Source organism: Euprymna scolopes, chromosome 1 (genome assembly GCF_053919585.1).
Source record: "Euprymna scolopes isolate OS-2025 chromosome 1, ASM5391958v1, whole genome shotgun sequence".
NCBI classification, from domain to species: domain Eukaryota; kingdom Metazoa; phylum Mollusca; class Cephalopoda; order Sepiida; family Sepiolidae; genus Euprymna; species Euprymna scolopes.
Window position 1 is genome coordinate 198,911,528 of NC_136482.1, and position 12,674 is coordinate 198,924,201.

Here is a 12,674-nt window from a genome sequence, read left to right on the forward strand (position 1 = left end):
TCCCCCACTTTTTGAAACAATGTGCGACCTTAAGGGCAAATGCCAGATAGCCCACTGCACGATTCAGGTCATTAGTTTTCCAACAAGTCTTTATTAAATTCTGACAAAAAAAAAAAAAAAAAAAAATAGTCGCCGAGATTTTGAACTTATAAAATTGCCCCCCCCCCCAAAGGTGGTATATATAGATATATCTATACATTGGGATGAATTTTGCTTAAGGTTTTTTTTTTGCTTGATTGTCTCCCCTGTGGCCTTGCCAGGCCACTAACATACATCTTTAGTGTTAAAATTTATCTCTTTCCTATCCCTGCATGCTAATTCCTTCTTTCTAATATCTACAATGTTCATTATTCTTGTATTTAATACATTCAGATTTTGTTTATATTATATATTTTATCTAATACTGGTTCTACTATTCTGATGACAAGCATTTAGCTTTGAAATGTCAGGGCTTAAAGAGGTTTTTCTCTTATTCTTTCCTTATTGATATGATGATATAAAATTACATGCAACTTTTATTCCTCATCTATATATTATACATACACGTGCTAGCTGTACGATGCAAGCGTTTTCCTAGGATTCATTTTACTATCATTGTTGAATCTCTTTGAATACGCCAACACATTATTTATCGTAAATTATTCTGCCATATTCTAATCATAATCTTCATTAGCATTGAAATAACAGATGATCGCTTCACACTATGTTGAGAACTGGGAGCTTTAGCAGAAATGGAGTTGACAATCTTGATCATCTCAAAATGTGAACAGCATGAAAACATTTACGAACACTTAATACATGCGATTATATCAATTCCATTATGTACATGTCTTATTCGGGTTAAAGTAAACCTGTTGATTAATAAATATTACCAAATAGTTAATACAGGGGTATATCATTTTTGAAGATACAAGGAAGGGCCAGGTTGTAGACATTCTTGAAAGAAAAAATCTACAACTGCTTAGAAGGGAGTCCATGAAAAGACCAGGTTTTTTATTTGTAGGAAATATGGTTTTCTCATGAGCTCTCCAACAGATTCTAAGTACCAAATTCTAGGAAAAGATAAATTTTCTGAGACATGAATTCTCCTGTTGATTTCAATGTACGAGTGTCTAATTGTTTAATAAACAATTCAGATGTTCGTGTCGGGGATAAGTCCAACAAAGACCACAAATCAGGCACGAACAATGACTGTCGGAGATGGTTGGTGCGGCATGTATTTTAATGCTTAATCATCCTTCGTTCAGTTTGTCGATACGATTTAAAAAAAAAATCTTGATTTCCTTCTTGCACGCTGTTTCCATTTGCTCCATTGTTCCGAGTGTCAAGTTCTCGTAAGATTTAAGATTTAATTGAAATATTGAGGGCTGAAAGATTGTACTAAAGTAGCCAGATCATCAAAGCTATGACCTAGATGTTTTTTATTAGATATATTATTTTCAAAACTGTTTAGATAAAGCACGGCAAACAAAAAAGTTTTTCACATGTCTAGGAGAGCCTGGGAGATGACGTCGAAACGAGTGACCACGTTCTTGCGAAACAACACTGATGGAATGTCGATTGATTGCAACTCGTCATTCTGGGCCACATAAAAGGGACATACAGCAAGACGAGACACAGTCTTCTACCTCCCTCCCCTGTCACGCGACAATCACATTTGTCAATCTATCATTAAAAACTGAAACGTACAGAAATAAACAATAACACTTTCATAATCCACTGATGGGTGTTTAGTATTTTGATATTAAATTGACGATTCTACCATCCTCCTCATCAGAATGAAATGTAACACCAGTTTTGGTGATATGACTAGTGGACAGTTTTGCATTAAAGAAAATCAAATAAAAAAGAATTAAATGAATAGATTCCATGAACAAAGTTTCTTTCTTAGAACTGCACGCCTGTGGAATTGTCTTCCGTTTTCCTGCTTTCCAGCTGTCTATAATATGGTTGTCTTCAAGTCCAACGTGAACAAGTTTCTGATGAGCCGTTCCGATTAAGTTAACAAATTTACCGAACTTCCATTACTATCGATTACTATATTATCCTTTTGACGACTGTACACTCTTTAACACTTATCCTTGAGTGGCCTCTTGGCCTTGATAAGTGGTGATGCCTATGTAAAAAAAAAAAAAAAAAAAAAAAAAAAAAAAAAAATTGTTTTGGGCATCGGAAAATAGGCACAAATTTTTCCAATTCTGGTAGCCCCCAAAATTCTGATTTTTCCGATTCCCGATTAATCATCCTGACATTTATAAAAATTGGGAGATACGAGTAAAAAAAAAATTTACCTTGTATAGCCCCATTGTGCAAGGCATGACACATGGAAAGCGTGATTGCAAAGGATGGTTAAGATCCCTTCAACAGATTCATCCTGAATTAAAAAGAAAAGTGATCAGTTGATAATCTCACAAGTCAGATTAGACAAAAATAGTGTCAAAACTTTTGTTCTAAAAACTTTTGTTCTAAAAACTCAGAGCATTTTAAGTCACATGATTCTAATAATAAAAAAAAATCAGTTAAAATAAATTTAAATAATTAGAACTAAATGCATTTTTAAATTAACATAAAACATATCAGTTAAAATAAATTTAAATAATTAGAACTAAATGCATTTTTAAATTAATATAAAAAATATCAGTTAAAATAAATTTAAATAATTAGAACTAAATGCATTTTAAAATTAATATAAAAAATATCAGTTAAAATAAATTTAAATAATTAGAACTAAATGCATTTTTAAATTAACATAAAAAATATCAGTTAAAATAAATTTAAATAATTAGAACTAAATGCATTTTTAAATTAACATAAAAAATATCAGTTAAAATAAATTTAAATAATTAGAACTAAATGCATTTTTAAATTAATATAAAAAAAATCAGTTAAAATAAATTTAAATAATTAGAACTAAATGCATTTTTAAATTAACATAAAAAATCAGTTAAAATAAATTTAAATAATTAGAACTAAATGCATTTTTAAATTAATATAAAAAATATCAGTTAAAATAAATTTAAATAATTAGAACTAAATGCATTTTTAAATTAACATAAAAAATATCAGTTAAAATAAATTTAAATAATTAGAACTAAATGTATTTTTAAATTAATATAAAAAAAATCAGTTAAAATAAATTTAAATAATTAGAACTAAATGCATTTTTAAATTAACATAAAAAATCAGTTAAAATAAATTTAAATAATTAGAACTAAATGCATTTTTAAATTAATATAAAAAATATCAGTTAAAATAAATTTAAATAATTAGAACTAAATGCATTTTTAAATTAATATAAAAAATATCAGTTAACATAAATTTAAATAATTAGAACTAAATGCATTTTTAAATTAACATAAAAAATATCAGTTAAAATAAATTTAAATAATTAGAACTAAATGCATTTTTAAATTAATATAAAAAAAATCAGTTAAAATAAATTTAAATAATTAGAACTAAATGCATTTTTAAATTAACATAAAAAATCAGTTAAAATAAATTTAAATAATTAGAACTAAATGCATTTTTAAATTAATATAAAAAATATCAGTTAACATAAATTTAAATAATTAGAACTAAATGCATTTTTAAATTAACATAAAAAATATCAGTTAAAATAAATTTAAATAATTAGAACTAAATGCATTTTTAAATTAATATAAAAAAATCAGTTAAAATAAATTTAAATAATTAGAACTAAATGCATTTTTAAATTAACATAAAAAATCAGTTAAAATAAATTTAAATAATTAGAACTAAATGCATTTTTAAATTAATATAAAAAATATCAGTTAAAATAAATTTAAATAATTAGAACTAAATGCATTTTTAAACTAATATAAAAAAATCAGTTAAAATAAATTTAAATAATTAGAACTAAATGCATTTTTAAATTAACATAACAATATCAGTTAAAATAAATTTAAATAATTAGAACTAAATGCATTTTTAAATTAACATAAAAAATATCAGTTAAAATAAATTTAAATAATTAGTACTAAATGCATTTTTAAATTAATATAAAAAAAATCAGTTAAAATAAATTTAAATAATTAGAACTAAATGCATTTTTTAATTAATATAAAAAAAATCAGTTAAAATAAATTTAAATAATTAGAACTAAATGCATTTTTAAATTAACATAAAAAATATCAGTTAAAATAAATTTAAATAATTAGAACTTAATGCATTTTTAAATTAATATAAAAAATATCAGTTAAAATAAATTTAAATAATTAGAACTAAATGCATTTTTAAACTAATATAAAAAAATCAGTTAAAATAAATTTAAATAATTAGAACTAAATGCATTTTTAAATTAATATAAAAAATATCAGTTAAAATAAATTTAAATAATTAGAACTAAATGCATTTTTAAATTAACATAAAAAATATCAGTTAAAATAAATTTAAATAATTAGAACTTAATGCATTTTTAAATTAATATAAAAAATATCAGTTAAAATAAATTTAAATAATTAGAACTAAATGCATTTTTAAATTAACATAACAATATCAGTTAAAATAAATTTAAATAATTAGAACTAAATGCATTTTTAAATTAATATAAACAATATCAGTTAACATAAATTTAAATAATTAGAACTAAATGCATTTTTAAATTAACATAACAATATCAGTTAAAATAAATTTAAATAATTAGAACTAAATGCATTTTTAAATTAATATAAAAAAATCAGTTAAAATAAATTTAAATAATTAGAACTAAATGCATTTTTTAATTAATATAAAAAATATCAGTTAAAATAAATTTAAATAATTAGAACTAAATGCATTTTTAAATTAACATAAAAAATCAGTTAAAATAAATTTAAATAATTAGAACTAAATGCATTTTTAAATTAACATAAAAAATATCAGTTAAAATAAATTTAAATAATTAGAACTAAATGCATTTTTAAATTAATATAAAAAATATCAGTTAAAATAAATTTAAATAATTAGAACTAAATGCATTTTTAAATTAATATAAAAAATATCAGTTAAAATAAATTTAAATAATTAGAACTAAATGCATTTTTAAATTAATATAAAAAATATCAGTTAAAATAAATTTAAATAATTAGAACTAAATGCATTTTTAAATTAACATAAAAATATCAGTTAAAATAAATTTAAATAATTAGAACTAAATGCATTTTTAAATTAATATAAAAAATATCAGTTAAAATAAATTTAAATAATTAGAACTAAATGCATTTTTAAATTAATATAAAAAATATCAGTTAAAATAAATTTAAATAATTAGAACTAAATGCATTTTTAAATTAACATAAAAATATCAGTTAAAATAAATTTAAATTAGAACTAAATGCATTTTTAAATTAATATAAAAAATATCAGTTAAAATAAATTTAAATAATTAGAACTTAATGCATTTTTAAATTAATATAAAAAATATCAGTTAAAATAAATTTAAATAATTAGAACTAAATGCATTTTTAAATTAACATAAAAAATATCAGTTAAAATAAATTTAAATAATTAGAACTAAATGCATTTTTAAATTAACATAAAAAAAATCAGTTAAAATAAATTTAAATAATTAGAACTAAATGCATTTTTAAATTAACATAAAAAATATCAGTATTTCTAATAAAATCTGTCAAACCTTTTACGTTTTCTTTTCTTTCTTTAAATAAAAGCTTCATTTCGATAAACAGCAAACATATCTAAATAATAATGATATCTAAGTACAGGAAAACATTGTGAATAAACATGAATCTGAAGGCCAGATTGAAACGTCAAAGAAATATCGTTAATATGGAAGAAAATAATATAACTATAATGAGATTATTTTGTATTAGCTTTTGTGTTAATCGTGATTAAAATAAAAGTAAAATGAGGATTTGATGACCTACCATCCTCTCCAGGCAAACAGGACAGTTTGGCAGCTCTGTCAGTCCCGGAATTGGCAAGCCACCACCCTAAAAAACAAAAAAACAAAAAAAAAAAAAAAACATTGTTACACATTCTTGAATCCTGAATATATATTTTCTGGAACAAAAGAAAATCACCATTTTTTTTTTTTTTTTTTTTTTTTAGTTCCCCCCAAAAAATGCAGTTTTGTTTTATTTAAATTCAATTCATAGAAATGTGAAAAATAACAAAAATGCTTCGAGGTATTTCGAATGATAGAAATTTTAATCTCCAAACAATCAATGAACTTCAATACATATTTTGAAAAAATTTTTTAGATATATAAAAAGCATTTCATAGCTTTTGTTTTTAACAATGCATTTATAAAAGAATCTGAATGTTATTTAATTTTTTTTGTGTGTGTGTTTTTTTCCAGAGTTGAAAGTGACATTTCTTTTCAGGTAGTCTATTATTTGAAAAAAAAGGCAAGCACATTTTTAAACAGCATTTTTTGTGGACATTCCTATGTATATATATATTTTTTTTTTATGTCAGAATATGTTTGCAGTAATTGATTGTGAAATGTGAACCGAGGTGCAATTTCTGCTTTGAGTTAGATTTGGCCTGCTTAATGCTGTGTCTTGTAGTCTCATAGTTGGGTAACAATTCTATATTTTTTCTCCCAACCATCGATAAATATTCACATATGTTGTTTGGAAGCATATTCCATATTTTGGATTATTGAAATGACTATCTGCATCTTCGTCGTTTTATTCACAATGTTTTGACCGATGTAACCTACATCCTTCAGGTGCAGATTTTCAAATATGGGAGCATAATAGCTAAACATTTTTTTTTTTTTTTTTTTTACATGGAGGTCACCACTTATCAAGGCCCGCAGGCCACTCAGGGATAAGGGTTATTGTGTGTACAGTAATCAATGAGATAGTATTGTAGTAATCATTAGTATTGGGGGTTTTGATAGAGTGTCTTACTTAAGGGAGCGGTTTGTCAGAAACTTGTTTATGTTGGACTTGAAGACATCCAAGTTGTAGTCAGGTGGGAAACAGGCAAACGGAAGAGAGTTCCACAGTCGTGCACTTCTGAGAAAGAAACTCTGCTCATGGAATCTACGTTTGGATTTAGGCACAGATAAAGAGTGGGGAAAATTATTGACAGTAGTTTAAGCCACACGGGCGTTTCTCATGAAAGTTTGGCGAGGGGAGACGAGAGATTGGAGCTCAGATGAGCACTTGCCATGGAAATAACGATAAAACAAAGACAGGCTTGCAACGTCTCTTCTGTGGGAGAGAGGCTGCAGGGAAGCGAAAAGGGCATCCTCCAATAAGCTATAAAGTCTATTTTGTACTCTGTCAAGGCAGGATAGGCTGTTTTTAGCAGCTCCTGCCCAGATGTGGCAGCAGTACTCCATCCTTAGACGTACTTGGCTTTTATACAGATAGAGAATTGCATCAGTAGTGAGATATCTTCTGGAGCAGTAGAAGGATCCCACCATTTTCCCAGCGTCCTTGGCAACAGACCTGATGTATGTGTTCCTTTTCAGATCAAGAGTAACGGTCAAACCCAGAAGCTTGTCAAAAACATGGAGCCTCCCCAAGACGAGAGCCATCCATTTCAATTGATGTCAGATGGGGGATCAGAGCGTTGATGATGTAAAGATAGAAGCTTGGTTTTGGATGCATTAAAAGTAACCAGCCACTTCTCCCCCACTGTACCACACGCTCAAGATCAGAAGAGAGAGAACCTTGTCATTTACGGCCTTTGATGTGTTACCATAGATGGTCGTGTCATCAGCATAGATATCAACGAATGATTTAAGTATGTGTTTTGGGAGATCATTGATGTAGATCAGGAAGATAGTTGGGCCCAGGATGGACCCCTGAGGGACTCCAGCATTAATACTGTGGGCCTGATTTCTGCCCATCAACCACTACTCTTATGAACCTATCAGAGAGAAATGATTTAATGATTGAGAAAACATTACCAGTGATACTGTAGCTCGAAATCTTGTGAAGTAGGTCCTTATGCCATACTTTATCGAAGGCCTTCGATATGTCAAGAGATTCACTAATCCTATGAGATATAACCGTTAGCACATCTACTGTAGATCTTGCGGAGCGGAAACCATATTCCATGTCACTATTTTTTTTGGATCTTCTGTCCAAAACGGATAGGTACAATATAACTTTTTGGGATATTTTCATTTTTTAATGTCTTGATTAAACTGCACAAGTACTCATTCTATAAAACTAGTTTGACAAAATATCTGCAGGTGAAAATTTTTGAGATGATTATTTGTATTTAGATTTTCATCTTGAATGTTATTTTCACAACCCCGCGTTCGGCAAGATACACCCGAGGAAGATTGAATGACTAAAACATTGTGAAAATAACATTCAAGATGAAAAAAAATGGTCCGAAGAATCCAAATATGAATTATCCTTGTTTCCAAAATTCAGAAACATAAAAGATAGTAATTGTCTATATTTTTGAGATGAGGTGTTTTCATTGATTGAGATTGTCGGACTGACTTCCTCATCTTGGTTGTTAGAGTCACGTTTCGGCCGTTTTGCCCTCCGGCCTTCATCAGGTGTTTTGTATCGAACTTGAGAACCGTTTGTTAGGAGTCTCGAACCCAACCCTTTATTATTATTACGGGGGTACCATGTTCGGAGGAAACCCTTCATATCGGACATTTTTTTTCTTTTACACCTACACACACCCGGGCAACGTCAGCCACCCCTGCTAGTCTATAATATAAATCTCACATGTCTGTTTGTATGTGTATGTATGTATGTATGTATGTATGTTTGTATGTCTGCCTAAAACTTAGGACAGAGGCGACGGATTTTCACAAGATTGATATCATTTTGAAGCTTAACCCTTCAGACAACAAATATAAAAAAACTGGCTGAAAACATTCATTCCTTCACCCTCAACTGGGCACTTTTCTACAAGGAGGGGGGGGTCGCTTTTTTTGGCAATACTTTCGAAAGTCATCCCCTCTTTTCGATTGACTAGCCTTAATTTAAACCTTCGCCACTTCCGGTTTTGCGATGGACACAACAAAGATGCCACTTTTTTTTTTTCACGTTCTTTTCCTCCTTCGCGGTACGGATTTGAGCCTGTCTACCTACTACCACTTTTTTTTTTTTTTTTTTGCTCAACACACACATCCAAACACCCCGACAGACAACACTGGACACCCAGTCTAATTTATAAAATTCACTATGGCTGTCTGTCCATATCTCCATATTTTCAAATTCTATTTCTTCCAAAACTAAAAGTCGTAGGGCAGCACTAGGAATTTTCATGGCCTTTTCATGGCTTCTTTAGTCAATTAAAATAGTTTTTAATGGGTCAAAAGGGTTAAAAATTGAAAAAATCGTTATACATTTTGTACATTCATCTTAGTTTATTTTTAATCAGTTTATATTCGTGTCACGTTGGTACAGTTTTGTTTTCAGTTTCGATTCTAGCTGATGGCACCTACTTTTTTTTTTTTTTTTTTTTTTTTAAACTTTTGAAATCACTACTATAATAATATATACAAAATCTGGACAAATTAAAATATATCTAAGTCTATTTTACAACCGGGCAAAGCCAGGTGCTCCTCCTGCTAGTAACTGCTGATAATTAATAATAAAATAATGCTTTTGTCATTGATGGTGAATACAAAAACATTACTCAAATATGACTAACAATAATTGTTATAATTGGATAGAAAGACGGGATTCGAACGAACCTCAGATGATTTAATAGCCTCAATCTTGGCTACATACACCAAATGACAAACATCGGACTCAATGGAGTTGAAGTGAGTGTTATTAAAGGCCGAATAAAACTCATCTGCCATCTCCTGTAAAATAAAAAAAATATGAAGGGAAGTTATTTCAATGAAAATGTTGTGAAGGCAACAACCAATATGAGAATAATAATCCAAATAATTAATCCCCCCCCCCAATCTTTTTAGAAATATTTATTTTTTTAATTCGTTACAAATATAGAAGGATGGATGTTTGCAACTTTGCTTAAAAAAAAAAAAAAAAAAAAAAAAAAACTTCTTTGTTATTAAAGCGAAAAATGAAATTTTCAAGTGAAACCAATGATATCAACTGAATTGTTATGTCACAGTAATGAACATATACAAATATTATGAAAAACGATAAGGTGGAAAATTATTAATGAAAATAGTTTTTGAAAACAATTTTGCTAAAAAAAAAAAAAAAAAAAAAATTTAAATAAAAATAAAAGTTTGACTCATAACAAGGGAGGTAATACATTTTTTAAAATCTTAGGCCAATTTAGCAAAATTCATTTTTTGCTAAATTATCTTTGAATATTGTTTTTCATAATTTTTGGATATGTTCATAAATGTGAAATGACAAGCAAATACCATTGGTTTTATTTGAAATTCAATTTTTCAATTTTTGTTCTAATAAAAAAAAAAAAGAGTATATTGATCGTCTCACCTGAGTTTTGAATTTTATCAAAACCATGTATTGATTAGGCATGGAATCACGGATGATCCTCATACTTTCAACTCCAGCACTGAAAAAAAAAAAAAAAAAAAATGGATATCCTTGAATTCTTTCATAATAAAATTTGCAGTTTTTGTCCAGAACTCAACCGACTTAACAAAAAAAAAAAGAAAGAAAAATACAGAAAAAGTTTTTTATGATGTACATATATATCAACAAATGAAAATTACATATTCCAAAACTCATGTAAATTAATCAAATATTTTATATATCTATCTACATATCTATAAAAGTGAAAGTGTCTGTCCGTCAGTCTGTCTGTGTACATTTCCCTACACAATACCTGTCAATTTTCAGTCTACAGACTCGAAATTTGATATACAGGGTATTGAGATTTGGGAAAATCTTTGTAATCCGTTATCGGCTAGAAATGTGGATGTTAAGGGGTCAATATTCAACGGTTTGACGTTTGAGAACTCTACCAAACTCCTCTGCCAATTTTGGGTATAAACAATTGAAATTTTAGATATAAGTTCCTTGGACATGGATCTAATTTAATAACTTGATTTGAGCCAAAAACAATAAATGTTAAGGGGTCATAATAGGGGTCAAATTAAAAAATTTGACCTTTGCAAGCTCTACCAAATTACTCAGACAATTTCTGGTCTAAACATTTGAAATTTTACATAAAGGGTATTCAGAGATAGCGCAAGCTTTTTAATCGGTTTGGGTCGAAAATTTGAGCTACCAATATATAAATGTATGTATGTATGTTTGCATATCTGCCTAAAACTTATGACAGAGGCGACGGATTTTCACAAGATCAGTATCGTTTTGAAGCTCGACCCTTCAGACGACAAAAACCGAAAAATTGGCTAAAAACATTAATTTTTTTCACCCTCAACTAGGCACTTTTCTACAGGGAGGGGTCGCTTTTTTTGCCGATATTTTTGAAAGTCATCCCCTCCTTTCGCTTGTTTAGCCTTAATTTAAACCTATGTCACTTCCGGTTTGGCGGTGGTCGTATCAGCAAAGACGTCACTTTTTTTCCATCCTTTGCGGTAGGGGGGGGGGTCAAGCCTATCTTCCTACTACCACTTTTTTCACTTTTTTTTTTTTTTGCTCAACACTCACCGCCAAACACCCAGGCAACGCTGGGCACCCATGCTAGTATATATATATGAAAACAATAAGAATGGAAAATGAAGTCACAAAAACTATATATTGGTAAATATAGAATGGTTCATTTATTCAATTAGGGTATACACATTTAGTTGGGGGATACAGAGGACTCTTTATGCCAAGGCATTTTGAAACCTAATGCTTCTCATCAGAAGAGTAGAGAAGATGCTAGGTAACAATGCTAGCGTGGAAATCATTAGGAATGAAACTTGCTGATCTTTATATATATATATATATATATATATATATATATATGAGAGAGAGAGATTTTTTTTTTTTTTTTTTTTTTAACAATTTTTGGCACTTTAATTAGTAAATTGTATTCATAACAAGTCTGATTTTAATCTTGATCCTTCGAATTGAGTACTTTTAGAACAGACAGAGGGATGCAACATTTCGTCGATGGGACTGAGGCTGAAGTTTAGATGACAATTCCTGAAAGTTTTAATGTAAAATAATTCTAACAGTCAATCAACCAAATTGAAATCATCAATTGGAGGCGGGCATTACAGACAGTTTTTTTTCTGTTTTTTACATAGGTGTCACCACTTATCAAAGCCTGGGGGCCACTCAATGATAAGGGTTAATGAGTGCATGGAAGTCAATGGGACAATATTGTAGTAATCGTTAGTTGTGGAAATTTGGTAAATTGGATTACTTAAGGGGATGGCTCATCAAGAACTTGTTTACATTGGACTTGAAGTTGTAGTCAGTTGGAAAGCAGGAAAATGGAACAGAGTTCCACAAGCATGCAGTTCTAAGAAAGAAGCTTTGTTCATGGAATCTATGTTTAGGTTTAGGCACAGATAATAGAGTGGGGGTGGTGGTGAAATTATTGATAGTGGTTTCAGATAGACGAGTGTTTATTGTGAAAGTCAGGTGAAGGGAACCATAGATTGGAGCTCAGACGAGCACTTGCAATGAAAATTACGATAAAGTAGAGACAGGCTCTCAGCATCTCTTCTGAAGATAATCACATCGGCACCTGATTCTTATTAAATCATACAAGTTAAGCAATGTTAGGCCTGGTCAGTACTTAAATGGGTGACTATTTGGGAATACCACGTAAATTGGTTCCCGTTTGCAAAGTAGGTCATATTTTGTGGTTGA

At 28.7% G+C, this 12,674-nt stretch overlaps 1 protein-coding gene across 1 annotated transcript in view; it reads right to left on the bottom strand.

The window, feature by feature from the left end:
- LOC145279372 (BRCA1-associated protein-like) overlaps positions 1-12,674 on the bottom strand; it is an 86,677-nt gene that overhangs the window by 24,770 nt on the left and 49,233 nt on the right. The window contains exons 5-8 of the mRNA XM_080130719.1: positions 10,374-10,452; positions 9,647-9,760; positions 5,883-5,948; positions 2,292-2,374 (exon numbers count right to left, since the gene is read on the bottom strand). Coding sequence (XP_079986845.1) covers positions 2,292-2,374; positions 5,883-5,948; positions 9,647-9,760; positions 10,374-10,452 — 342 coding nt within the window. The remainder of the gene's footprint in view (positions 1-2,291; positions 2,375-5,882; positions 5,949-9,646; positions 9,761-10,373; positions 10,453-12,674) is intronic.